The sequence below is a fragment of the Anser cygnoides genome, chromosome 2 (assembly GCF_040182565.1).
Source record: "Anser cygnoides isolate HZ-2024a breed goose chromosome 2, Taihu_goose_T2T_genome, whole genome shotgun sequence".
Taxonomy (NCBI): Eukaryota; Metazoa; Chordata; class Aves; order Anseriformes; family Anatidae; genus Anser; species Anser cygnoides.
Window position 1 is genome coordinate 45,252,782 of NC_089874.1, and position 24,173 is coordinate 45,276,954.

Consider the following 24,173-nt stretch of genomic DNA (forward strand, 5'->3'; position numbering starts at 1 on the left):
TAATTTCCAGTCTATTAAAAAAAAAATAAATCATTGAAGTGTAAATGAAAACAGTCTTCACTGTGCTCAGTGTTCAGTTAATCGATTGTGAAGCTTATGTTTGGAGGGCTTTATGTCAGTGCAAAACAGCTCAAAACCACTACTTATAAATTTATGAAACATATAAAATATAGTGTAGAAAACCTCAGGTAAAGATTTTAATTTTCAGTTAAATGAGGTATTTGTTTGTCAACCTTAAAAGGACCTGAGTTGCAGTAAACTTCTGATAGAGTTGAAAAATAGCAAATGACCACAAAACTTTGAATAAAAAAAGACCTGATGAAGGAAAGCAATGTGAAATGTGCGCTTTTGAAAGCCTGAATGCTAAAATTGCTGACGATTCAGTGATAACTATAAAAAGAGAGAACATCTCAATCTTATTTAAAACCAGACAAAAAGAAAAAGCAACAACAAAACCAGCAAACACTCAGCACTGGCCATTTGTTTGTGGAGATTCTTTGTCTGTTCATCACAAAGTCACCCATTTTGAACATTTAGGACACGTTGCTGGCGCTCGAGTGCAACACTGCAGGCTGCTGAACTCTGTAGTCTCTATTACAACTTTTGTCACCGCGATGCTATTGAAGCCTGCAGCGTGTCTGGCATTATTTCTGCTTTCTTGGCTCCTCTCCCTTTTCGGGTTGAATAGGCAAGGGCTTAGTGCTGTGTTAGCGGCTCTGGGGGGCTGACACTTGGCTGTGGAAAACAGAAGCGGCTCCAGCCTGGGAGATGAGGTGTGAGCATCTTGAGGGCTGTTTGGAGTGGGGTCCAGATATTGCGAGAGCTCCTCTAAAGCTTTCAGGAGAGATGCTGGTGGTCTGTAAATGCAATCTCTGGTAGATGTTGTTTTATTTTACTTTCTGGTTCAGAGTAAGAGAGATCCCAGCTTATAGATGGGATGGCTGCTAAGCTGTGTTTGCTTTGTTGGGTGCGTTTTATATTGTTGTGGAGCAGTGTTTGCTCTCATGGCAACTCTTCTTCACCAGAAGAGTCTGTTCTCCCCTGTTTTTATGCTCAAAACCATTTCCTTCAAGCTCAAACGTGCTGTTATTTTGCTGAAATAACAGCAGTTTCCAAAGGGCACAGCAGAGCCTTTATCAGTATTTTGTGTGCATTACAAATTCCCTTGGTTACCCTTGTGTCTGTATACTGGGGGCTTGCCGTACCACTTGTGTCCCAGTGATAGTAAGGTACAAGAACATCCAAAGAACTAACTGCTACCTTCTTGGAAAAGTTGTTTGTGCTTTATAGCGATGTAATACTTGCAAAACATTTCCTCAGCATGATTAATGGTCCACCAGATAAAAATCTACCCTGACCAAACTGAGGGAGTGCCTTTCTCAGTGTATTCTTGACATGCTACAAGTTTGCTATTGGATTTTTTTCTTGTTTCTCAGTGATTAAACATACATCATAAGTTATTAATCACTCATCTAGGTGTTTATTTGTAGGCCATCAGCTTTGCATTTTGACTACAAACACTATGAGACAGTTCTTTGCAAATTACCTGTTTGGGTGGGAACTGGTGTCTTGGCAGTATTTACTGCAGTGAGGTAATGTGTGTCACTTCTAAGCAAATGGTTGGGAAACAGTAACACTGGAGTAAGTGTTTTTAAAGTCCTAGGATTAGCGTGGTAGATCTTTAAACATGACTGAGTTCCTTTGTCTCTAATCCTGGTTTCTCCTTCTTCAGGCACAGCTGGAAGCTCAGAGAGCGACTCAGGATTTTCAGAGGGCTACTGAAGTGCTGCGTGCTGCAAAGGAGACCATTTCACTTGCTGAGCAGAGGCTACTGGAGGATGACAAACGTCAGTTTGACTCTGCCTGGCAAGAGATGCTCAACCATGCTACTCAGAGGGTAATATAAATGCAAAGTTGTTTGCCACAGCATCTATCTTTTCCACATTTTTTTTCTCCTTTAGGACACGGTGCTAGTTTGTGAAAGACCAAATTTTTCTGTTGGTCCAGATGTGTGACATATAGCAAATGAAGCCTGAGACTTTTGGGCTGTTACTGGGACAAACTATAGTTCTCTGTCATTCTCTACCTGACTTTACTGGTAGCTAGAGAAGTGGCTCTCAAAAGAAAAAAAAAAATCCCCATCTATGTAATAGGAATAAACAATGACTTCAGGCATATCTGCGTTTGGAGCTATGCCAAAACAGTTGCATAGGGTTGGATATTCCTGAATGCATTTGTTATGGAAACCCTGACTGTGGAGTACCAGGGATATGTTCCAATTTTAGTATAACCTGTTCTCAGTATGGAATAAATTTCAACAAGACAATGTTTTTTTGGAGTATGTCTGCATGTGGAATTACTCAAGAATGTGTGTTGCATTTTAAGTTTGCACACTATTCTGTTACGAATTATCTTTTAAATTTAGACAAGATCTTATCCTTCTTCGTAAGGTCTTTTTGAATCTACAGAAAAGATGCTCTAACAATGAAAGGCAGTATTCATTTCAGCAGCTGTCAAGAAGATCTTCCCTGTCATTTGCCTTGCCTCTTTTTTTTTGCTTGTCTGTTTAAAAAAATGCAGAAAGGTTTTTTTAACATGAAAGAAACAAAAATTTAAGTTAAAAACCTTTGTTCTGTCAGAGTTCCCCTGATATGCCAGTGAAGCTGAGCTTGCTATTCCAAATGTAGTGAGCGTGCCATACAATGCTCGCATTGTCTTGCAGTCCTCAATGTGTTAGCTCTGTTCTGTTGCAGAAGCTTCTCAGTTATAAAAAAGCCTCTATTTCAGAGTGAATTGTAAAAACCAGCTGCCAGAAGACGAAACAGGGAACAAAAAGGATGTTGTCTGTGTAGGGGAGAAATGGAAAACCTGGCATATAAATAAATAAAACACACAAAAATATTCCAGGGTATTGTTTGTGTTACTGTCCCTGTTGTCATAAGGCATTTGCAGATCTGGTACCCTCTGTGCATTTTTGAAGTGAGACCCAACTTCGTGCTCTGTGTGCGTGCCAAGACACCAGCAGCTGTCATTTTTCTCTAGTTGTTATCCTTGTTTGATATGAGCAAAGTCCAGAAATGCATACAGAATCTTTGATTCTAAGAGCAGATAGGTAATAAGTCTGGAAGCATTTAAGGAGTTTAGGAGTTGCTTAGAGCTTCTGGCTTCTGAACTGCTGAGATGTGGCGGAGAGTGGTGGCAACCACATATCAGCTGCCTCTCTCTAGCTGACATAATGAAAATCTGTGTTGTGGTGCACGAGGGAAGAAGTGCTGGGCATCTTGAGAGTTTAAGTGGATTCCTCTTTTCCTTCTGGGGAAGGATTTCTCTTTCCCACTGGGGATCCCAGTGTCCTTCTACAACCCTTAGTGCTTCCCTGACAGTCTGCAGCCAAGAGGACTACGCCTGAGATTTGCAGACCCAGTGACTTAGAGCAGAAGGTGATTTCTCACAGTGGTATGCGGAGCTGGTGGTGTTCACGTTTATCATCACTGAGTGCAAAACATCTACTTGTTAGAGGGCAGATTCAAACCCTGACGTCTCTGATGGTTGCAGCTGAACAGTAAATAGGAACCTCATGTTTATTCACAGCAGATGTACAACCTCCTAGGCACGGGCTGAATTGTATAGAGCAGCTGAGTGCTCCTTGGATGGAAACTGTGTTATCCTACTCTTACTGGTGCTTAAAATAGTCTGGGTAAACTCAGTTCCCAGAACGCATGTATCTGTGCCTTTCCAGGATACAGCAGGTTTCAAAAGAATTACATGGAAGTTTGTCTCCTGATTTTCATTAGCCATGCTGGGGATCTCAAGGCTAGGGGCAGAGCCAACAAGGGGAAAAATAAAATACTGCTGGAAGTGTTGACTGAACAGATCTGGCATTAGTTTTTTGGAGCGCTGACTGAGTTTTATATCCTCTTTTAGGATCAGAGTGAATGTGTTCTTGGTTTCAGTGCATGCACTTAGTGGAGTGCTTAGGGTTCAGTGAGGTAAACAAAATAGCTGGGGGCTCAAGGAGCAGAAAACATCATCAGTCCCTACCAAGCCATGAATGAAAACAAGTTGGCAGATGAGATCTCATAGAACAAAGGTACTTCTTGGCTGTTGGTGTTCTTGCATACTCAGATCATTAGCTGTTAATTACATTAGAAATTACTAATGCTAAGTAATGTTACTAAGGGTGAAGGCTGGGCTTTAAAAAAGAATTCCTCTGTTTCCACATAGCACAATCACTCTTGGAGAAAGTTCTAAAAACAACTTTAGTTGCACTAGCCTTTTTTTGGATTTGCGAGGTTTTTTGCCTGTACTTGTAAGTGACAGATATATTGGACAGAATAATCCTGTGCTGTGCTTTGTACAGCAATGAATCAAGTGTAGAAAAGCATCTCTGGGCCAAATGTCAGAAGTGGGTTACTAATTCACTTGTTTTTTATATTGGTAGAGATGTCAGGCAAGAGTAAAGTGTTTTTATTTGCTATTTTAAGGCAGAGGTAGCGGGTCCTATTAAATTAATCTAAAATTTGGAACAAATCCGAGCCCTACAACAGCTTGGTAGCTGACAAACGGTGCAAGAACATAAGGGAAAAGGGTAGGCAAGAGAACAAATGAGACACTTTTTTTTTTTTTTTAAATATAAATGTTTATGGAAATACTGCCAGGTTGCTTTTGCACTTGACCTAGTGGCTGTGGACAAAGACTTGTATTCCAGGGCACTGAGCAGGAAATGCTGTTTGCAGACCCTCGCTGGAAGGAAGTGGAGCTAAGGGCTGCACGGTGTAACTGCCTTTTGATTTCTTCATGGATTAAAAAGCTGCTAATACTGCTATTTCTAATTCAGCAGTCTAACAGGATTCGGTAAACAAGCCTTTTGTATCCACTGAAATAGAGAAGTCGTCTGTGTAAACTGATTAGAAATGGAAGTGTTGCAGAAATGTTGCCTCTCCTGGATGGGTTGGAAGCAGAACATGTGGAAGATACTTTTATTTGCAGAGCAGACATCCAGCATGAGTAGGTACAGGGAGTATGGGGTGTTAGTAATTTTTTACCTTGTGTTTTGAGCTAGGTTTCCAAAAAAGCAAAGGAAGCTGTGTGTTTAAACAGATGCCAGCCTGCCTGTGAAGATGCAACTGATCCCTGCAAGTGTCTGTGCTTGAGCTATGAGCTGATCACAGAGAAGCGCAGGGCTGTGAAACGATCCTGCAAGTCGGGCAGCTTCTTTTCCTTCCTTGGCTCTTAACCTGGTGTATGTTTTTGGATAAATTCCTGTGTTTTTTTTCTAAAAGTCCATTTCTCAACAGATCTGATATGGCTGTAATGACACTTAGGCTGGGATTTAGCTCATCAGTTTTAGGTGTCCAGAACCTTACTTTGTACATCTGAGTTAGCTGCTTAAAATTCCCTTGTGATCAAAGGGAGTCTGATCATCAAGCTGATGGTGTCTGGAGAACAATCTGCGTGACCAGATGAGGATGTGCACTCTGAGGTGAATTCTCTGTTGATTATAATGGAAACGCAGTCACCTGGCTTGCACGTAGGCAGGTCTGATGAGCTCTTAAGCTGCCTGGAGAAGAAAAGTGCTGTTTGCTGTTAGACGTCGGCTTACCGGTGTTTTAGGCAATTACAGTTTATCTTTAAAATTTGGAGAATATGTTTTGGGTGTGGAAGTGATGTGTTTGTGCTAGTACCTGTGGTCATGATGCTGTAGTTTGTGGTGCAGAGCGCCGTGCTATGTGAGAGCCAAAGGATGGAAGGTTTTGGAGGGATGAAGGGCAGAGATCTTGGCATTTATTCTCCCATAGAAAACCATTCTTGTACATAAATATATACAAGAGGGAAGTATTAACAGAGCGTTACCTGAAGTTTGAGACAAGTTGGAGCAGAAAGGAAGATACTGCATGAATTTCAAGAGAAACTGCTAATATCTAATTGCTGATGCAATCTGCAAAATGATCTGCTTTTACAGTCTTTCCTGAGATATGTTCACTTCGTAAGTTCTGGCAGGGAGAAGAAATGTTTTGGCTCTGGATCATGAAACATTTTTAAAAGGAAGGGGTGAAGGGAGAGCGAAGAGGGAGGAGGCATGCTCCCTCTTGGTATAACTTGGCTTGTGAAGCTCCCTTTGATATTACACCGTGCAGTACCATCTGTCAGTGTAAAATGCGTGGGTACTTCGTGATGTGGAGAGAAGAGATACTTCCTACAGATAGAACTACTTGGAGAAAAAGGGGGGGAAAGGCGATGAAAGAAACAACAAAAATACCTTCCCTGCCCTAATCTCTCCATCCCTTTACGCTGGAAGTCAAATGCAGTATGGTTTCTATTCTTCCCTCTAATATCTTTATCCCTTGTATCGTTGACTCTGCCCTTCTGGTTTACTGATCTTGCATTGGCTTACCTCTTTTATTTCTAATACTTCTAGAAAAGTCATCAATTTAAATTTTGGAGAAAGAAACAGATGTCCAGAATAATTCTCTGGCTCAGATGGTCAGCTTTGCTCAATTTCACTGATAAATGTTTCTTTTGCAGCTGTTGTTGTTACTGAAATTTTCCTGGAGTCCATCTTTGACTTCAGCTCATGCAGATTTCTTGGCTGGGAGGAACAAAGCTACTTGTGCAGACCTATTCACTAATAACATATATTCTGTACTGACCATCCTTTCCCAGACGTCTGGGTTGGAAATAGAGGGTAGAGGAGGGAAGAGGAATTGATTGATATCCTTCATGGTATTTTTTTTCTTTTTGTTTTGCAATAGTTGCATCCTGTTGCCTGGGCTACCTGGGAGGGTGAGTCCTGCCTGGAGCTGGTGATCTAGTGATAAAGGATAGGTGTGAGCTACAGAAATGTCCAGTGAATGCGTGGGCATGCTGGAAGCTCATCTGCTCTGGGTGTTTCTGTGTAACAGTACGTTTCCCCCCCTGCTGGGTATAAATGGCAGGTACAATGTCAGGGGGAGAAGTCTTATGAGCAGTCTTAATTTGAGCAGGTGTCATCCTCATGCTTATCTCTGGCTTTTTTGAAGTGATATTATTGCATCTGTGATGGCCTCAGCAAGGTTTGTTGGTGGAAGCACAATAACATTTACTAAACAAAGCAGCTTATTCAGAAAGTGTGACCAAAAACTTGTTTAGGAGTCCATGTAAGAATGTGTTTTCCCCCCAGCAGTATTGCTGGGTGTAATAAAAAATCCTTCTTTCCCACACGAGCCTTGTCTGTCTTCTATTAAGACCTTTTTAAAAGGTAAGGCTTTTCCCTGGCTTGTCTTACATTGAACCTCCTGGATGTAAAGCTGGCTGCATGGTTTGCAAGTCTGTTTCCATCCACGTGCCCTGACAGTTTCTGTATTTAGAGGCTGCTTGGCTTTGGTGGAGGAGTGGATCATCTTGTGGTTCCTTCTTGTCTGAATGAAATGCTTAAAAGCATCTCGGCAGTAGAGCGATCTCCATGGAGATACCTCTGTGGGACTGCCTTCAAGTATTGCAGAACTGCGTCTTTGTCCTCAGCCTGGCACCTTGAGCAGCTCTCCTTTGGGAAGGGCACGCACTGTCCCTGCCCTGTCCCCAGGATTGTATGGGTAAGGTGAGCACGACAGCAGAACGCCTATAGGAAAACCAGGGAGCGGGGGGAATGGCATTCCTCACATCACCCATTTCTCAAAAGGATGAACTATACAACCTGTTTTCCTTTCCCAAAAGGGTAATGAGCGTGGGTGTATATGGCTGGCAGCAAGTTCCGTGTTTTGTCAGATAGTTTGAGGTGTTTACAATCTGTCATCCTCAAATCCCAGTTTTGCAGGGGGAAGCATTTCTGTGATGTTTGAGATGAAAGATGTGCAAAGTCAACATGGTGCTCGACGCCTAACCTGTTTTAAGTCCCTGGTGCTGGTAGTACTTAGGTGGTTGATCCCAGGTATCAAAGTCAATGCTAATTTTGCCCCAAGAATGGATGGCAAGGATTGACATCTAATTAAAAATTGGCAAATTTCAGCCGCTCCATTATTTTGTAGCTTCCAGCGCTTTTAAATTGCAGTTTCGTTACCACACTACAAAGAAGGCAAACCAGCTTCTGTGCAGCCTTTGGAGACTGCATTTTCATTTAAGACACTTACATGCTAAAACCAGCCTTGTCTGACATATTTCACCAGGGAAAGTCTTCACATCAGCCCAGCTTTCTAACATTTCAAGATGAGGCTGCAGCTTGTTTTCAGGATGCAGGAGAGCGTGCTATGAATCTGATGGATTTTTTGACCTTTTTTTCCAAAGCTTTTGCCTTATTTATATGTGCAGCAGGGTGTTGAAGTGGGCTTATATGTGTTGAAGGGTGTTACAGTTGAGTATATTATTTTAAGTAATCAGAAGAGCATTTGGAAACCTTTCTTCCTCATAGTTCTTTAGCAACTTTTGTTTAATAATAAGTGGTGTGTGCGGATGAGCAGCTGTGGCCTCCAGTTGTGGCAGCAGGAGCTTCCAGTTGTTGCTGATGCAGTGCAGCTTTGGCCTGTGGCAGTTTCACACTTCTGTTTAGGTATCAGAAAGGACAACGCACCAGTTCTCCCGAGCAGGCTGGCACACCAGGCAGGTGAAAGTTGACTGTGCTCTTTTTCCCTAGTTAGTTTAGCCTGAGGGCTGACACTTTCAAGAACATAGAGCTGTGAGTGAGGTTTTTCAAGATAAAGATACTTTGAATTTTTTCTCTCTGTGCATCTAGGAGCATAGATGACATGTTCTGGTGGTGGAAGCCAGCTGGAACAAATGTGCTTGAAGCAGTTAGTTTTAGGGCTGAAATATTTGAAAACTTAGTACTGGAGAAAATAGGCCCTGTCTTTCTTTTTTGTACAAATGCCTTCAGAGTTGAAGGAGGGGGAGTGTGGAAATCGCGTGCTTTCTCCTTACTGCCAGACCCGTGGAGAGGTGTCACCAGTTTTATTACTTTAAACAAATCAGTTCTGGATCCTCTCTGATAGTGCATTTAAGGAAAACGCATTTTCTGACTTGCACCGCAGGCAGCTCAAATTTGCAAAATAAAAGTACCATGGATAGAACTTCTGGGAAGGCATGACTCTGAGATGCCAGCAGAGCAGCTAATGAAAGGACATTTCCTCTTGCTTTCGCAGAAATTTTGCAGAATCCTCCTCATTGCTTCAAAATGCCCTGGCAGCAAGTGTTTGTTTATGAAGTTTTGAACAAATGACTGCTTGAAGAACTTGCTAGCTTGTGTGTAGCGCAGTAGCCTGGATGGCTGGATAAGGCTCAGGCTCACCATGGAAAGTGGCTGACACTCTGGGACGGATGCGTGTTACAGGGCTGGTCATCAGCGTATCATCACCACCCCTGCATTATAGTGGGTCAGCTTGTGGCCCAAACCTCTGTGTTTTCGATGTTGAAGGCATGGTTTGAGGCTGGCCAACTCTTTAAAGAGAAAAGTCAGTTTTCTATCCTCCTGCAAGCAGGCTGTCTCGTTGGACATGCTGTCTGCTGCCGTTTTCTGGCGACTGGTGGTAATGGTGAGGGGACAGCCTGAACTGCGTTTCAATTCTCTCACCCCTGTGGTTGGGCTTCAGCCGTCTCCTGACTGGAGAGATTATGAAGATACTGTTAAGCAAAATGATCACTGAGTCTTGCTACTCAAATACTTGAACATTGTCTTTTCTCCCTTGAAGGTCATGGAGGCGGAACAAACCAAAACGAGAAGCGAATTGGTTCACAAGGAGACTGCAGCCAAATACAACGCCGCCATGGGAAGGATGAAACAGCTGGAGAAGAAGCTGAAAAGAGCCATCAATAAATCAAAGTAGGTTTCACATTTGGAGATGAGTTTAATGATCAAGTCTGCTTGTAGGAGATACTGATTCTGTGGGGTTTTTGAAACTTGTGAAAGTGTGTTGCCCTTTACAAGATGATTGGTAGAAGAATATTTGTCCTTGCATTTGTTGTCATCCTAAGTGGCTTTTTGAGGCACCCGACTTGATAGATTGGTGAACTAAGTGAGATAAGAAAAGTTTTCTGGGCATGTTCTTAGTTGTGTTCTTGTGCGTTGAACCCTTTCGTGACGCGTGACTTGAGAAACAGGCATATGGGATTTCACGTAGATGCTGCCTACAGAGCTGCAGAGCTCTGTGCGTGGATGTTTTGCAGTTTAGGATTTTTTTTTTGCGATTTAGTTCTTATTTTTAGTTAGGAAGGCAACAAGGCAAGTGACAGAAACCTGAAAAGTGTGAGACTGCATCAGAGTAGCATGCTGTACATCAGACTTGTTTACTTCCTAACGCTGCCGTAGCAAAGCTGTGTGAGAATTGTTCTTGGAGAAAGAAACAGACTTCAGAGAGCATAGCTAAACAGTAAATGTCACGAATAAATGTGTGTGCATTTGATGAGCAGTTTTGCTCTGTTGCAGAGAAATAAAACAGCTTTTTGCTCAGAATCCATTTAAAATTTTGGCCCTGTTTACAACCAATTCTTAATCCTCTTTGTATTTCGCAGTCTTTCGTTATAGTTCCAGACTGTAGCTTGTCTAAACAATCTGCTTGCTGTGTTTAGCTTTTAATCCCTCTATCTTAAAAATGATTTTTTCATGAAATTGGTCAACTAAAAGTCTATTTTGATTGGTGTTTGCTCAATTCAAGACAGGGTTAGCACTTCTCAAAGAAGATCCAGGCATGTTTGCTAAAACAGTATAGCAATGTGGCTTCCTAGAATGAGTTGCATGCTGTTTGTCTGGCACTGCACAGGGACCGTGCAAAAATATCATCAGATCACGAAATGACAGATTCCTGTAGATAAGAGCAATATCTGAGAAGTGGTTTGGCTACCAGGAGTTTCTTTCTTACAATAAGATTTAAAGTAAAGACTGTGGTAAGTTGTCAGTGGGCTCTTCTATACCTTTTTTATAATGATTATAGTGCTGAGCCTGATGCATCAACTGCCTCTTGTGTGATTTGTCTTTTAAGTCTTCATTTTCTTGCTGAAACTACCCTTGTAGGGATGTTGTTGTGTTGTTTCCTTCAGAATAAGGAGATTTTCACTGGTGCGTGGAGGGATCCCAATGTATTCCCTTTTGTTTCACAGCAGGGATGACAGCATAAACCACTTAGGATGTTTTGGAGTTTCTCTCCAAAAAGGAGAAACACCAATTATTGTAACCTAGTATTAAAATGGAAGATATCGAATGGCGTAAGCAGGTGTATTATTGTGGATGTATTGAAGACATACTACCTAGGGATGTTGGAAAGGTGACCTGTCTCGCAGCATTGCAATTTTCACACAAAGGAAAACTGAAACTGAGCAGAAAACGTTAGTGCTGTCAAGTGGCTACATAAACTGGGAACTGAGGCCGTTGAATTTGCAGCTGCTTGTCTTGCAGGGCATAACTGGCAGGTAGCTGCTTTTCATGGAGGAGTTAATAACAGCAAACTGCTCTGCTCTCCTCCCTGGGCCATGTGGCACAGGAGGTTTGCCTGCAACACCTGTGCGTTTTGGGATCACGTTGTCCAGCCTCTCTCTCCCAAACCCATGGGCAGACATGCTGAAAGAATTGCTGTTTTCTATGCAAAAAATAATTTGCGTTTGCTCCACGCTTCAGTTTGAATTAAGATGCTTAAAGCATTACTGTTCTAAAGTAAGACCAGGACAGCCTGGAGGAAAGTCATTTAGATGATTTGCCCTGTAAAATTGATGTGTGGATGATTACTGCATTGTTTTGGTTTGGTTTTGCTTTTAATTTTGTTTCTGGGTCCTTGCTTGCGAGCTCTGAATGTGCTAATGGCTGCATGTTCTTAACATTCACCAGATCTTATGGCTCAGCGCCACTGAGCTGTAGGACGATGAACTTGTCTGTATTAGCCAGTTCTTGGAAGTCACTTTCTGCTCTGGTGACTTGGGCAAAGTGCCTTTCACTCTTCTTGTCATCTGCTTTAAAAAGCACTTTGAATGGCTCGTGGGTTTAGATAACTGGTGATGCAGGACGCCGATCGCCTCTGCATATCCCTCGCCCTGCTGTGTTGTGGGCCCGGTTTCAGTAACTACAAGATGGCGGATGTGAGAGAAAGGAGTGACCCAAGGAGACGTGAGCCCCTGCCCTGCTAGTGCAGTGCTCTCTGCTCTTCAGGCTCGGTGTCGGGTGCCTGGGTGGTTGTTAGCGATGGGTGAGGAAGAGTGCTCGTGTTTGGGCTCCTACCTGTCGTGGTGCTGCATCCTTGTCCTGGCTTGGGTGTCTTACCTGCCAGCATGGCTGCTCGTACATCTGTGTGTGGGTGTGTATATATACATGTGCATGCACAGATACGTGTTTACACCACGCAAACCCACACATGCTCGTTTGCTGATACAAAAGGCTTGTGGAAGCCGATGGGAGGTCAGGATTCAAGCCTGGCTGTGCCCTCCCATTTGGCACCGGGATAAGAAAGGGAGGTGCCGTTTTGTCCATGCCTGCACCCCCATTGCTTTGAGGTGGGGCTGTAGGAGCCCTTTAACTGTGGGATCCAGGCTCCCAGCTGTGACAGCTTACTACGCCTGGAAGGTCCATCTGTGCAGCCTTTGGCAGGGCTGTGTCCCAGCAGAGGGAAGGCAGAGGTGCAATTTGGCTGGATCAGTCTCACCGACAACATCGTATAGCGCTTGCTTGGCTGTGTGCTGCTAGCGAAGTTAAGGGGGGCTGAATAAAAAATAGGACCTATGAAATAAACTAACCACAGAGAAATGAGAACAGGTTATTTTGTGTATGACTGTATATTGAATTCAACCCAAACAAGCATATAGGATTGCAAAGCCAGAGTTTCACATTCTTGAGTTCTGGTGCACAGTCCACAATGCAGCTGCGGTAGGATTTACAGCAGAGGCAAGTGCTGTTTGCTCGGGGAAGTGTTATTTGCTCAGAAAAGGTTGCTGTTGGTTACAGACAGGATGTCTATGCCTGAAGCTGGACGTTGTGTTTAAATATTGCAGAATCTAGGCCTGAGGGAATTGCATTGTCAGCTCTAAAAACTGGAATTTTGCTATTTGTCTTTAGGTCGAAAGACCCACAACAAATAGATGTGTTGGGGGGGGGGGGGAGGGGGAAGCTGAGAGCACCTGTAGGTGTTCTATCACCTACATAGTAGTCTCTCAGGATTACACTGAAACACAACATAGCTCTGTTAGTGCTGTGAGGAGAGCAACTCCCACTCTAGTACTCTGTGTTTTGTCCCAGTGGTTGTAAACAGATGTTCTTTGTTTTTCCACAGACCTTATTTTGAACTCAAGGCGAAGTACTATGTCCAGCTAGAGGTACGTGCATAGTTCAGATCCACCTGAGACTACTGCTTGTGGTAAATACTGAAATTGCACATTAAGTGCTGCAAGAATAACCGTATTGCATTTCTGTACAAGACTAATTCCATTCCAAACCTCTTATCTTCAACAATTTGCTATGCACATTTTGAAGATAAGACGTTTTGTTTCCTCATGTGCAGTAAAAGCGCTCCAACTCTGTTTGAACCCTGCTGCTCATTTTCAGAGCTGAACAAATACTGTTTGACTGTCTTTGCTTCTCGTCTCTGGATTTCCCCCGCCCCATGTTTTATGCATAGGGCTGCTCATAGTACTCAAACATTACTCAGATGTGAACTTCAGGTTTTGGAAGAAGTGGGATGTCAAGCCCATGGCCTGGGACATGTAGCTGGATGGGCTCCAGGGGGTGCCAGCCCAGCAGGGGCCTGTGAGGTGGACACGTAACAGGGAACTGCATGCTGTGAGTCCACGTCGTTCGTAGTGAAAGCACGTCTAATACCTGTCTTCCTTCGTAGCAACTGAAGAAAACAGTGGATGACCTGCAGGCAAAACTCTCCCTGGCAAAGGGAGAGTATAAGACTGCCTTGAAAAACCTGGAGATGATCTCAGATGAGATTCATGAGAGGAGACGGTCCACCGCCATGGGGCCCCGGGGATGTGGTGTGGGTGCTGAAGGAAGCAATACCTCTGTGGAAGACCTGTCAGCAAGTAAACTGGAGTCAGACAGCGTCTCGAGTGAGTACAGAGCACTTCTGTGTCTGGGAATATCCCGTGGGCATTGTAAGAAATGTTGAAATTAGTTGGCTGTTGTGGGACTGGTTAATTTACGTTACCAGTTATTGCAGGAGTTTGTATTCTTCGATAGACAGTTTTCAAGGGGAAGATGTACGAGCTGAAGTGCAAAAGCTGTTCCCTGTTGTTCTTTGTACAGTTTGTATGGCAGGAACAAAATTAACGCATTTCAAATCATGCTCCTAATTTTTAAGCCAGCGTTTTTTTTGGTGACTTGGCTGGGGCGGTCATGGGCTGCTCTAGATCATTCAGCCAGTTTGCTGAGGCAGCGGTACTGGTTTGAAAATAAGCCCTCTGGTTTTAAAGTAAAGCTCTTATATTTGTGGTGCTGGGCTTATGGCCGAGGGACAAATGCTGTGGCCGCAGTAGCATGGAGAGGTGTGGTGCTTGCACAGGAGGGCTGTAAGGATAAGCTCCTTTACACTGCAAGATCTCTTGCCAATATGCTGTTTCAGTAGAGCATGTGTGCTTCAAACAAATGCAGCGAAGAAACAGCTCTGTGCTAATGCAGCGTACTGAGGCTCTGCATAAGAGATGTTTTTCTTGTGTGACAGCAGCAACTGAGCAAGCCGTAAGCCTGGTTAATGTGCTTATTGGTAGCACTGGGTAGCTTGGGTTGCAAAAACTGGAACAGTCCGTGGTATTTGGTTTGCTTTTGTCCTGGCTTTGGGTGAAAGTGGATAGATTGATACTGCATGTGGCCCCACTTTTTCTTCCCTCCTGGATACTTCCTCCCCTTCTTGGTGCAAAAAGTCTTTTTTGCTGCCCTGTCCCACCAGTCCCAGTTCAACTTGTGTTTCAGCTCTGTTTCTGCAGGGAAAAGTCTAGGTCAGGACTGCAGGAGTTCATAATTTCATGACCCCAGTGCCCAAAAGGTGCAGTGCTTTGTCAGCGCTGGTGCACACCGATGCTGAGGCCATGCGTGCCTGTGGCACAGCTGAGTGGTGCCATGGGCTAGGGGCCATGGGCTGTGGGCCTGGGCTAGTTTCAGTCTTCTGTAGTGGTGGGAGCTTCTGCATGGTGTGCTAGAGCCCCCTCACCATGTACTTTGCAGCTGGGACCTTCCTGTCACAGCAAACAATTTTGGCGTCTGGGCCAGCTGGTACGATGTGGTTTCAGTATGGCTTTTGAATTCCCTGAAGTCCCTAGGTTGTGTCCCCGTGAGTAAGGTCGGGATTGGCTCTTGGGATGCCCACAGGTGCTTCTTTGTTGTGCAGAAGGCCTCCCAGGAGACTTAGGTGTAACAGAATTGAGGGTTTCCTTGTGCTGAAGAAGTTCAGGGGCAGTGTGATACAGGTGGAAGGACTCCAGGTTGTGTCTAGTGCCAGTGTAGAACTGGGTTACGGCAGGGCAGGGCCAGCAGCCTGCCGGGCACAATAACCGAAATAGCCACGAAAGGTTAAGCTCTCATGTTGCAACGTGGGAAGTTTCCATCAAGGCCCTTTTATATCTTTTATATATGGTTTCTGTCTACTGGAGTTAAATAAAGCAGTATCAGCAAGGGTTTTCTGCCCTAGCAGATGCTCCTGTGGGGCATGGTAAGCTCAGATGGTAATAAATAAGCTACAGTTAAAGTTTTGCTTCCTGTAGACTAGCTGGTGTCAGCGCTCCTGGCCAAGTAGAGGACTCCTGTAATGGGAAACATCTCTTTTACCCTACCTTCTTCGCCTTCACCTCCTGCAGTTATCTGTATTGCTTCCTACACGTTGATAAAATACAGTAAGTGAAAAGAAAGGCCGCTTTGCAGTCTTGGATATGACATCTAAAAGCAAAACAACAAAACCCAAACCACAACAAACCGTCTCTGAGAATGAAATGCCATGGAAGGGGGCTCAGGAAAGTGGATAGTGCTGGTTATCAGCTTTGTGCTTTTGAAGCCTTTTCGGTCAGTTCTGCAATGTGTAAATACAGTCCTGCAGTCTGAACATGCAGCAGAAAGAGGCTGGACATCTCTGAAATAACCATGGTGGCAGCTGCCTCCACTTGCCCCCTTTGTGTCCAAGTGGTGTGCAGGGATAACGGGAGGACTGCTTTGAAAGATTTCCTTTGAGCCATTTCATTAGCACTGGCGCTTTGCTCCTGCTCTTCTCTCAAGTTGGTTCTGAGCCTCTCTGACAGCAGGAATCGCGAGGAAATATAGCTGAAAATAACCTCAGGTCATCATAAATGTCGTGCTATTTCCGGGACTTCTTCAGACTGGTGTGATTCCAGCACACATTTTGGTTGTGCAGAGGCTGATGCACGTGAGAAACCTTCTGATCCCAGTGAGACTCCTGGAGTGCAGAAAGCCTGGTTCACAGGTCCCCATCCCGCAGTGAGCTGAGACTGAAAAATGTTGGTTTTTAGCAAAATCTACACCCTGTATCCAGTACAAAATGGAACTTTCATTAATGAATTTCTCCTCCTGTTGCTAGCAGCTTAATCTAGTCAGTTTGGAGTTTTTGGTTTACTTTAGTTAGAGTTCAGGTAGGAGCAAACGTGATCAGGGAGAATGATACCGGCGAGGTTTGTTGTTGTTTCCATTATTTGTTGTGTAGTGCTCCATCCAAAAAGAAATATTAAGAGCTTATGTTGGATTTTTAACTGCAAAAGTGGGAAGATAAGGTGGAAGCAGTCTGCCCCTAGAGCTACGTCTGCCTTTTAATTAGGGAGTAGGTTTGCTAATGGGAATGTTTCTTTCACCATTGCAGTGGCTTCTGAAGTGTTTGAGGACGACAATGGCAGCAGCTTTGTATCCGAAGAAGACTCAGAAACTCAGTCGGTATCCAGCTTCAGCTCCGGTCCTACGAGCCCCTGTGAGGTGCCCACTCAGTTTCCTCCCGCAACACGACCTGGAAGCCTGGATCTGCCCAGCCCTGTGTCCCTCTCCGAGTTTGGGATGATCTTCCCTGTCCTCGGCCCCCGAAGCGAATGCAGCGGTGCATCGTCCCCCGAATGTGAAGCCGAAAGAGGTACGCACAGCTGGATACGCCCTGGGCCAATGCTTTTCAGCTTTATAAAGGGAGCAGGAAAACCCTCTCAGCTCCCCTAGGCATGTCGCAAGCTCACTGAGCGCTGACCCTCTGGCCGCTTCCTTGGGGAAGGCACTTGTTGAAGGCCCTGCGTGTCCCACAGTTAACGATGACATCTAAATGCTTTAACTGTTCTTCTGCTGGCTGTGCAGGTTCCCCATTTTTGTCTCAGTGCAGCAGAGGGGTTCGAGGTTCCTCAGAAATCAGTGATCAGTGGGATTCTGATGGTACACTTATTTTAAGGAAAATTTGAGTTTAATTTTTAATTACTGTCCTGCTTGCTGAAATTCCTGCTTTTCAGAGGGGAAAAAATAAATAAGGTGCCAAAAGGAACCACTTGCAGGCTTTGCAAGCCCTTGCTGACATATTCAGACTAGAGGATTACCACTGTTCTTGTGTACTCCAACCTAAGTCTGTTTACACTGTATCTTACTGATGCAGTGCACAAGATGAGCGTGGCTTGGAAGGCCAACTTCGGTTTTGTTAAAGCATCTTGCTCCTGCTCCTATATTTTTGCGTGCTTTGGCAAAGGAAGCTGCAGAGGGACGACCCGCTTGAGCCTTAAGTTGCAGAATGAAATCTGGATTTAACATCTAGTTTAATCCTTTCTTTGCAGGGGATAGGGCAGAAGGGGCTGAGAACAAGACAAGCGACAGAGTGAACAAGAATAGGAGCAACAACAGGAGCAGCTCCACTGAGGGGCTGGCTTTGGATAACCGAATGAAGCAGCTCTCCCTTCAGTGCATGAAAATCAAAGAGGGAATATGCGCAGGCAGAAAAGCTGCCCAGATTGGCTGAGTCCTCCTTGTGCCCTGTCCTGATTAATGGGAGTATAAATATTTATACATGAACTTCTGAGTGTTTGAAGAACATTGTGCCAATAATATATGCCAAATCTTAAGCGTTTACTCTAAGAATTTGAAACTGCACTAAGAAGTCTAATCGATGTTGAGGGCTGAAGTTTTTATTCAGTAAATCCTTTGTAGGCCAGACAAGATATCAAATGGTAAGCTGTGCCCCTATTTCACAGACTTTGTAAATTGTTTTGTAGCAGCCTGGCTGAAGCAATAACTAGCAATGTTCCTGTGTAAATTCATGCCAGTAGGGGGTCTGAAATTCAAGCCAGACATTTGCAGAGAGCAGTTTGGCTTCAGTTTTGTAGAATGAAATGCTCTTTAGATACAGTGGATCTCTTGAGTATAAGTGGCATATTCTTTAAACATCTGTATTTGTCTGTATTATGCTGAAGCTGTAGAAATATTTTGTGTACAGGAAAGCTGCATGTGTGGGTCTAAAAGCCTTCACTCTTCCCTTGGTGCTCACAGAAAGGATAAAGATTAGTCATGCCTATAAAAACTGGCGTAAGACAGAAACGGGATGGTAATGCTCAGCAGCGATAGGCCCTTTCTAGCCACCTTCCTGAGTCTGGCTTGGACTCTGAGCGTGATCCAGTGACCAAAAGAGTTGATTGGCCCCTCGCCCTTCCCCTCCCCTGAGAAGTGAAGTATTATTTTCAGCACTTTAAGTGTTATTGCTCGAAAATGGGAGTGATAGATGTTTTCGGGACAGTTATGATAAGGGGTTCATCCTTAAAATATGCATGAAGAAAAAGAATTGCCAGTGTAGATTGACAATGTGTTCTTAAATTGCTCCGTAGGTTGTACTGTGTGGGGTTTTATAACTGTTAAAAGGACTTGAGGTTTTAGTATGCCCTAGAGAAAGTGTTCAATAAAACTAGAAAGGGCACGGGCATGTTTTGCCAGCAGCTGTTAGGCAGTAGTAGTGTCTGGTAATTATGCTAATAAGTGGTAGTAAAAATCCTAGGACTCTTCAGTTTTGGTGGCTAAGCATTTCTGAAAGCACCATTTTATCTAAAATGTCAGTTTCTATTGTTAATTTGATGGGAATTTTAGTATTGCCCGAAGTATTTTCTATTCTATGTTTTTGCAGTCCTGTTGTATTTTGTCCTTGCCACAGCTTGTGTATCTATTCTCAAAGTTAATGTAAAATTCTTCACACTACAGTAAACATTTTTGTTTTCCACATTTCATTTCGAGTCTGTGCAAGCTAAGTGTATCTCAACCGAATCTTCTCCCACAGCAAGTTTAGTCTTTAAATATCCACTTCCAGCTGAAGACTCACTTTGCTATTTAGAATCCTTTGCAGTGCGTGGAAACTGTTACCTCCTGCCAGCTTTCTGAGTCCTTGTATCCATGATTCACTTCTTGCTCTGAATTGTGAGAGACTGGAGATGAAGTCAAGTTTTCAAGTCCCTTAGTACACCAATAAGAGGAAGGTGTATGTTAGACAAACACCTCTGTACTTAATGCTGCTGAAATTTGCTCTAAGGATGTGCAGAACCACAGGTAAAGAAACATGTTTCCATAAAAATTAGATTCAACACATTGTAGCTGTTAAACTATAGTAGCTGTGAATATATGCATTTACATCTTCCAAAGACCATTGGCAGCATTTCCCAGCCCAATACATGCTTAGGAAAAGAAGACTGTGATTCCAGCTTTTGATGTTGTCATTGCTTGGGGAAAAGCTGGGACTGACTGTTAAATATGAAATGAAAAGCAGTAGTGCAGTGTCACACTATTAAATGTCTTACTTAAAATTTCATAACTAAGCTACTGTCTGTATTGCATACAGTTAGAGAAACCAATGGAGGAACTTGAGGCTGAATACCTATTTTTGTACACCTGCCAGTCAAATCTCTAATACACTTGCTTTTTTTTTTTTTCTAAGCCTCTTGCTATCAAATTTCCTCCTAGTGTCAGTTCTGACTGGAAACCCAAAGACCCTACACTGGTGTAATGAATAACCTTTATGTTCAGCAGGGTACAAGAATGTTGCATGTGCTGCCTTGCATATGTCATGATGGGGTTCAGTTCCCAGCAGATTAAAACGATCGATCAGAAGTGTGGAAGGGTATGGAGCCCAACAAACCCATACTGTTACACTGTGTTTCTTCAGTATTTGTTCAAAGATCTTGCTACAGCCTTCTTCCTTTGGCAACCCCAGTGCTCAGCAGGTAAATTACATTTGAAATGTGCAAGCAAACAGGCGCAACTGCATGTCTAATAAATTAATGGAAAACTCATTTTATTTTAAACTCCATAAAAGGTATAATTACAAATATGACAAACTTAAATGAACATACATGACTGTGGAGTACAGGCAAATGAACAAGCTTTCTCTAGTTACTTTTTGTAGGAATTCTTTATGTATTCTGAAGTGTAACATGATGGTAGCCACCTTTATGGGTATAAAAATAAGCCTCTGGTGTATCAAAGTATATGTGATCAGTGAGAATGTATAAAGCAAACTTTAATCTAGGAATTATACTACTCTTTGGTATTATCACACAAATGTCATTTTTTCACTAAGTGATAAAAACCTCTGTATGTACACAAACTTAATTCTAAGCAGCTGCTTGTTCAAACACCTAATAGTTCACATGGTCAAGTGCATAAAAATTACCGTACAAAATAGTTGCATGAAACTTCCATCAGGAAACTAGGACTGAACCTCAGACTTAGGACAGATGAGATAGAAACTTGATATCATTCATCCAAGTACTAACTCTTGGTAAGTCTTTGAAAATTGATGGATTAGATTAATGAAGGACTAACCCCATTCCTTCCTAACAAAACAAACAGATGTGTGTGTCTGGGGGGCATCTCACCCTGAGCCATAAACAGCAGCATATGGTGGTGTGTATGGAGCTCTAAGGTAGGATTTAAAAAAAAAAAAAGGCAAAAAATAAAACCTAAGAAAAGGTGTTTCAGCACATAAGCAAGGAGAACATCCAAACTTCTTAAAAGAGTATCTCCAGTTATCCCTCAGCACCAATGAATAGAGAGAATTAAAAATCATTTCTTTATAGTAGCCTTAGTAAATCAAAAATTATAAATCCTCTTAAAGCCCCTTACAGCTGGCTTTCATTGTCATTTAGCTGCAGCTTAGCCAGTTCACAACTGTACAGTTAGGAATACTGTCTGCTTGTTGGTCAACTTTGTAAGGCTTTATATTTTAATGTTTAAAAGCTTTAATTGAACGTTTACAGGCAGAGAACGCTTAATAGTCAAGAGTTGCATGACTGGGAGTAAAGTAACATGACCGATGTACCCTCACTACAATCTAAGCTGTTGTGCAGCTATTTCAATTTTTCCCCACACAGGCCTCACTCTTTTGTAGAAGTATTTTCTATACAGCATTTCCCAGCTTGACTAAATCTAATATTGTCATTATAGATCAAAAATGACAACTGATGTAGGGGGAAAGAAAAGCTTAACCTACATCTTGGGCTGAGGCTGCACTAAAACTTAAGGAGCAGTTTGCTCTCCAATCATTTTTCTAGATTTGTGGAAAAAAATTATGTAAGTATGTAGTTGACAGAAAATATCAGAAGAAAGAAGTAATCGTGACTAATTTCCTAATAAAAGAGGGCAATAAAATAATATTGTAAAAGTAATTTGTCACAACCAGAACTGGCAGAGACCAAAATTTACGAGAATAGCGTGTGTATTTCTTTTGAGATGCTCCACATGAACGTTCTGTCCTATCTGTGAAAGGAAATATATAGTAATGGTATTTTACTAACTGTGCAGGTACAGTATTTGAATAGGACTTGTCTTAAAAAGGACAGTGATTCCGAACTTAAATCCTGTGCATTTATGGGCATAAACCCAATCCACTGACTGTACTGTGTATGTACAAAATGTTATTGTATCTGGGTAGAGACAGCTTTGTCTAGCATTCCTTGCTTTTGCTTTAGTACAATATGGAAGCTGAGTCTTATATGTTTGTTTCATCCAATGTAAGCTTTGGCACTAGCTTGTGCTTGGAGAGAGAAACAAAAAAGGGGAGGGGACAACTTCCTACAGAGTAGAAACCGACTACAAAAGAGAAACAGATTTCAGTGTAGGCAAGTGTACCAGCTTGATCTCAAACAGCAGAGGACATGCAAAAACTTAGTTCTGGCATCTGCCTCTTATACAGTCAAGAATATACTGTTTAAATTTCATAACTACCTCTGACTTCTTAGGTGTTAAAAATAGATGCAATATATTCTGGTTTAGCCTGTGCTAAGATTTATATTTTCTCTATAAATCTGTGTTAAGTGAAATTTTAATTTTGTAGAGAGGAAGCAGTCCTTGGCACAACTGACTACTCCCAAAGGCCAAGGATAACCATAAAGGACTTGCTTTTTGCTCATCTTGTGCCCATACAATTCCCTATGTTGATTTATTGCAGTAATCATCAAACACTTCCCTGCAAAAGAAGGTAAGTCACACTATGACAAACTTGTCACAAAGCCCAGATGGTCTTTGAGAAAAGTGCAGTCTAAGACGACATGTTTTCAGTGTCCTTTGAAAGCTAGACATTTGTTAAAAAGCTGTCCGATGAAGGAGATGAAACAAGAAGGGACTTTTACTTCATGGAGAAGGTAAATAGCAGACTTCCAGGAGAGTGACTTGAGCCCACAGATATTTCATATTCTCCTGTACTACATGCTTACTTTCCTAATGAACAAATCTTATTTTTTAGAGCACAGGTACTATTTAAGTAATATCTTTTTGGTCAAAAAATTGCCAGGTAAACCTGAATAGCAAAGAATGTCCTATGGCTGTTTTAAAAGCACCCTCTCCTCCTGTCACAGAATTTTTTCTGTCATTTGTTTAAAAAAAGTTAACCTTCAATCCTTTTCAGATATTTATATTTGTGTATATATATCTTACAGGCTAGAGATACAGCAGATACAGTAGACTTTACTTTTTTTTTTTTCCCCTGGAGTAATTCTAATGTTTTCTGAAGAACTTTAACCCATGGTGTCAATCGAAATAGGGTTAAGTGCTACCTTTATTCATCAGTTTCAATTTAAAAATGACTCTTCCTATGCAGGCTAAGTACTTGCAAAGAAGTGTTTTAGCCTTATTTTTGTTAGGATGCTGATAGGAAGGAGTGAACTACCCCCTAGCACCAGCAAGTGAGACTACTTCAGTAGATACTGAGAATCTTACAGTGCACCTTCAGATGAAAACATTTCACGTCTGCTAAGTGAACGGCGTGCTGTACTGTCTGTGCACGACTGTTGGTTAACTTTGATTTTAGTGCTGCTTGTGATCAGGCTAGGTTTTGCAGCTAGTAGGAAGAAAGCCATACAGTACCTTGTGTTATAATATGTATTAAAGTAATACCAATACAAAATAAGTTCTTATAGTACATGTAATATGGGTGAATCCATTGCTCTTCTTTTAGAAATATCTGAAGCTGGCATCTTCCTTATCCTTTACTTCTATGTACATACTCTAGATAAGCTGAACATGTTAGTGGCAGCCTGGAATACATGCTCAGCAGTAGTAAGTTCACGTTTAAATGTGAGAGCTACTTCAGTGCTGAAAACATTCAAGACATTCAGTACAAATAGCAATTAATACATATTTGGTCCTGAGGCTGAATAAGCAGAATACACAATATTATTATTTTCTTAGATGTTTACTTTTAAGAATAAAATCCTAAACCCATAGACCCTATATTTCAGGAGAAGTAAATTTCAGTGTTAGTTTTTCTCTTTTATAAACCCCCTATATTTTGATTTGAAATGTAGAAAGATTCTAGTAAACTATGTTCTGCCAGTTCATTTGAACGTAAGCATTTTAGCCTGCTCACAAGCCTATTGAACAGTGCTCACTCTCATACTGTAGCAGCAAAAACCACAACTGTCTACCACAACTAATCAGCAAATGGGTGACTCCATGCTTTTGGCTATGACTTATGAGTAAAATAAAATTGCATTCTTTATGTAGTAAGAGTTATTCACCTCTTCTCAGACTGTAGGACAGGTCAAAAATACTTCTTTAAAGAGTAGTGCACAAGTCTGTCTCCTTACTGAAGCTGTGATACCTTAAGAGGAGTACCACTGTTGAAATCTAAGAAAAAAGGACCCTCTTGTTGAGGCAAGAATGTGGTGGGGATAATGTTGTAAACTCCAGCAACTATGTTTTCCACTTCTAAGTAGCAAAATCCACACCTATGATAAAAGAAGTGATCCATTGTAAGATCTGAAATGTTTCAGACTGCTAAGACTTCATTAAATGAACT

At 42.3% G+C, this 24,173-nt stretch overlaps 2 protein-coding genes across 5 annotated transcripts in view; one reads left to right on the plus strand and one right to left on the minus strand.

Moving 5' to 3' along the window:
* The window catches only part of SH3BP5 (SH3 domain binding protein 5), a 48,582-nt gene extending 29,469 nt beyond the window's left edge, over positions 1–19,113 (plus strand). For both annotated transcript variants that reach the window (XM_048077984.2, XM_066991971.1), the window contains exons 4-9: positions 1,733–1,897; positions 9,657–9,787; positions 13,215–13,257; positions 13,776–13,995; positions 16,743–17,003; positions 17,680–19,113. In XM_048077984.2, the coding sequence (XP_047933941.2) occupies positions 1,733–1,897; positions 9,657–9,787; positions 13,215–13,257; positions 13,776–13,995; positions 16,743–17,003; positions 17,680–17,861 (1,002 nt within the window). In that variant the 3' untranslated portion in view covers positions 17,862–19,113. The remainder of the gene's footprint in view (positions 1–1,732; positions 1,898–9,656; positions 9,788–13,214; positions 13,258–13,775; positions 13,996–16,742; positions 17,004–17,679) is intronic.
* A 1,034-nt stretch (positions 19,114–20,147) lies between these two features.
* The window catches only part of CAPN7 (calpain 7), a 34,174-nt gene continuing 30,148 nt past the window's right edge, over positions 20,148–24,173 (minus strand). For all 3 annotated transcript variants that reach the window (XM_066991963.1, XM_066991962.1, XM_013197749.3), the window contains one exon: positions 20,148–24,102. In XM_066991963.1, the coding sequence (XP_066848064.1) occupies positions 23,958–24,102 (145 nt within the window). In that variant the 3' untranslated portion in view covers positions 20,148–23,957. The remainder of the gene's footprint in view (positions 24,103–24,173) is intronic.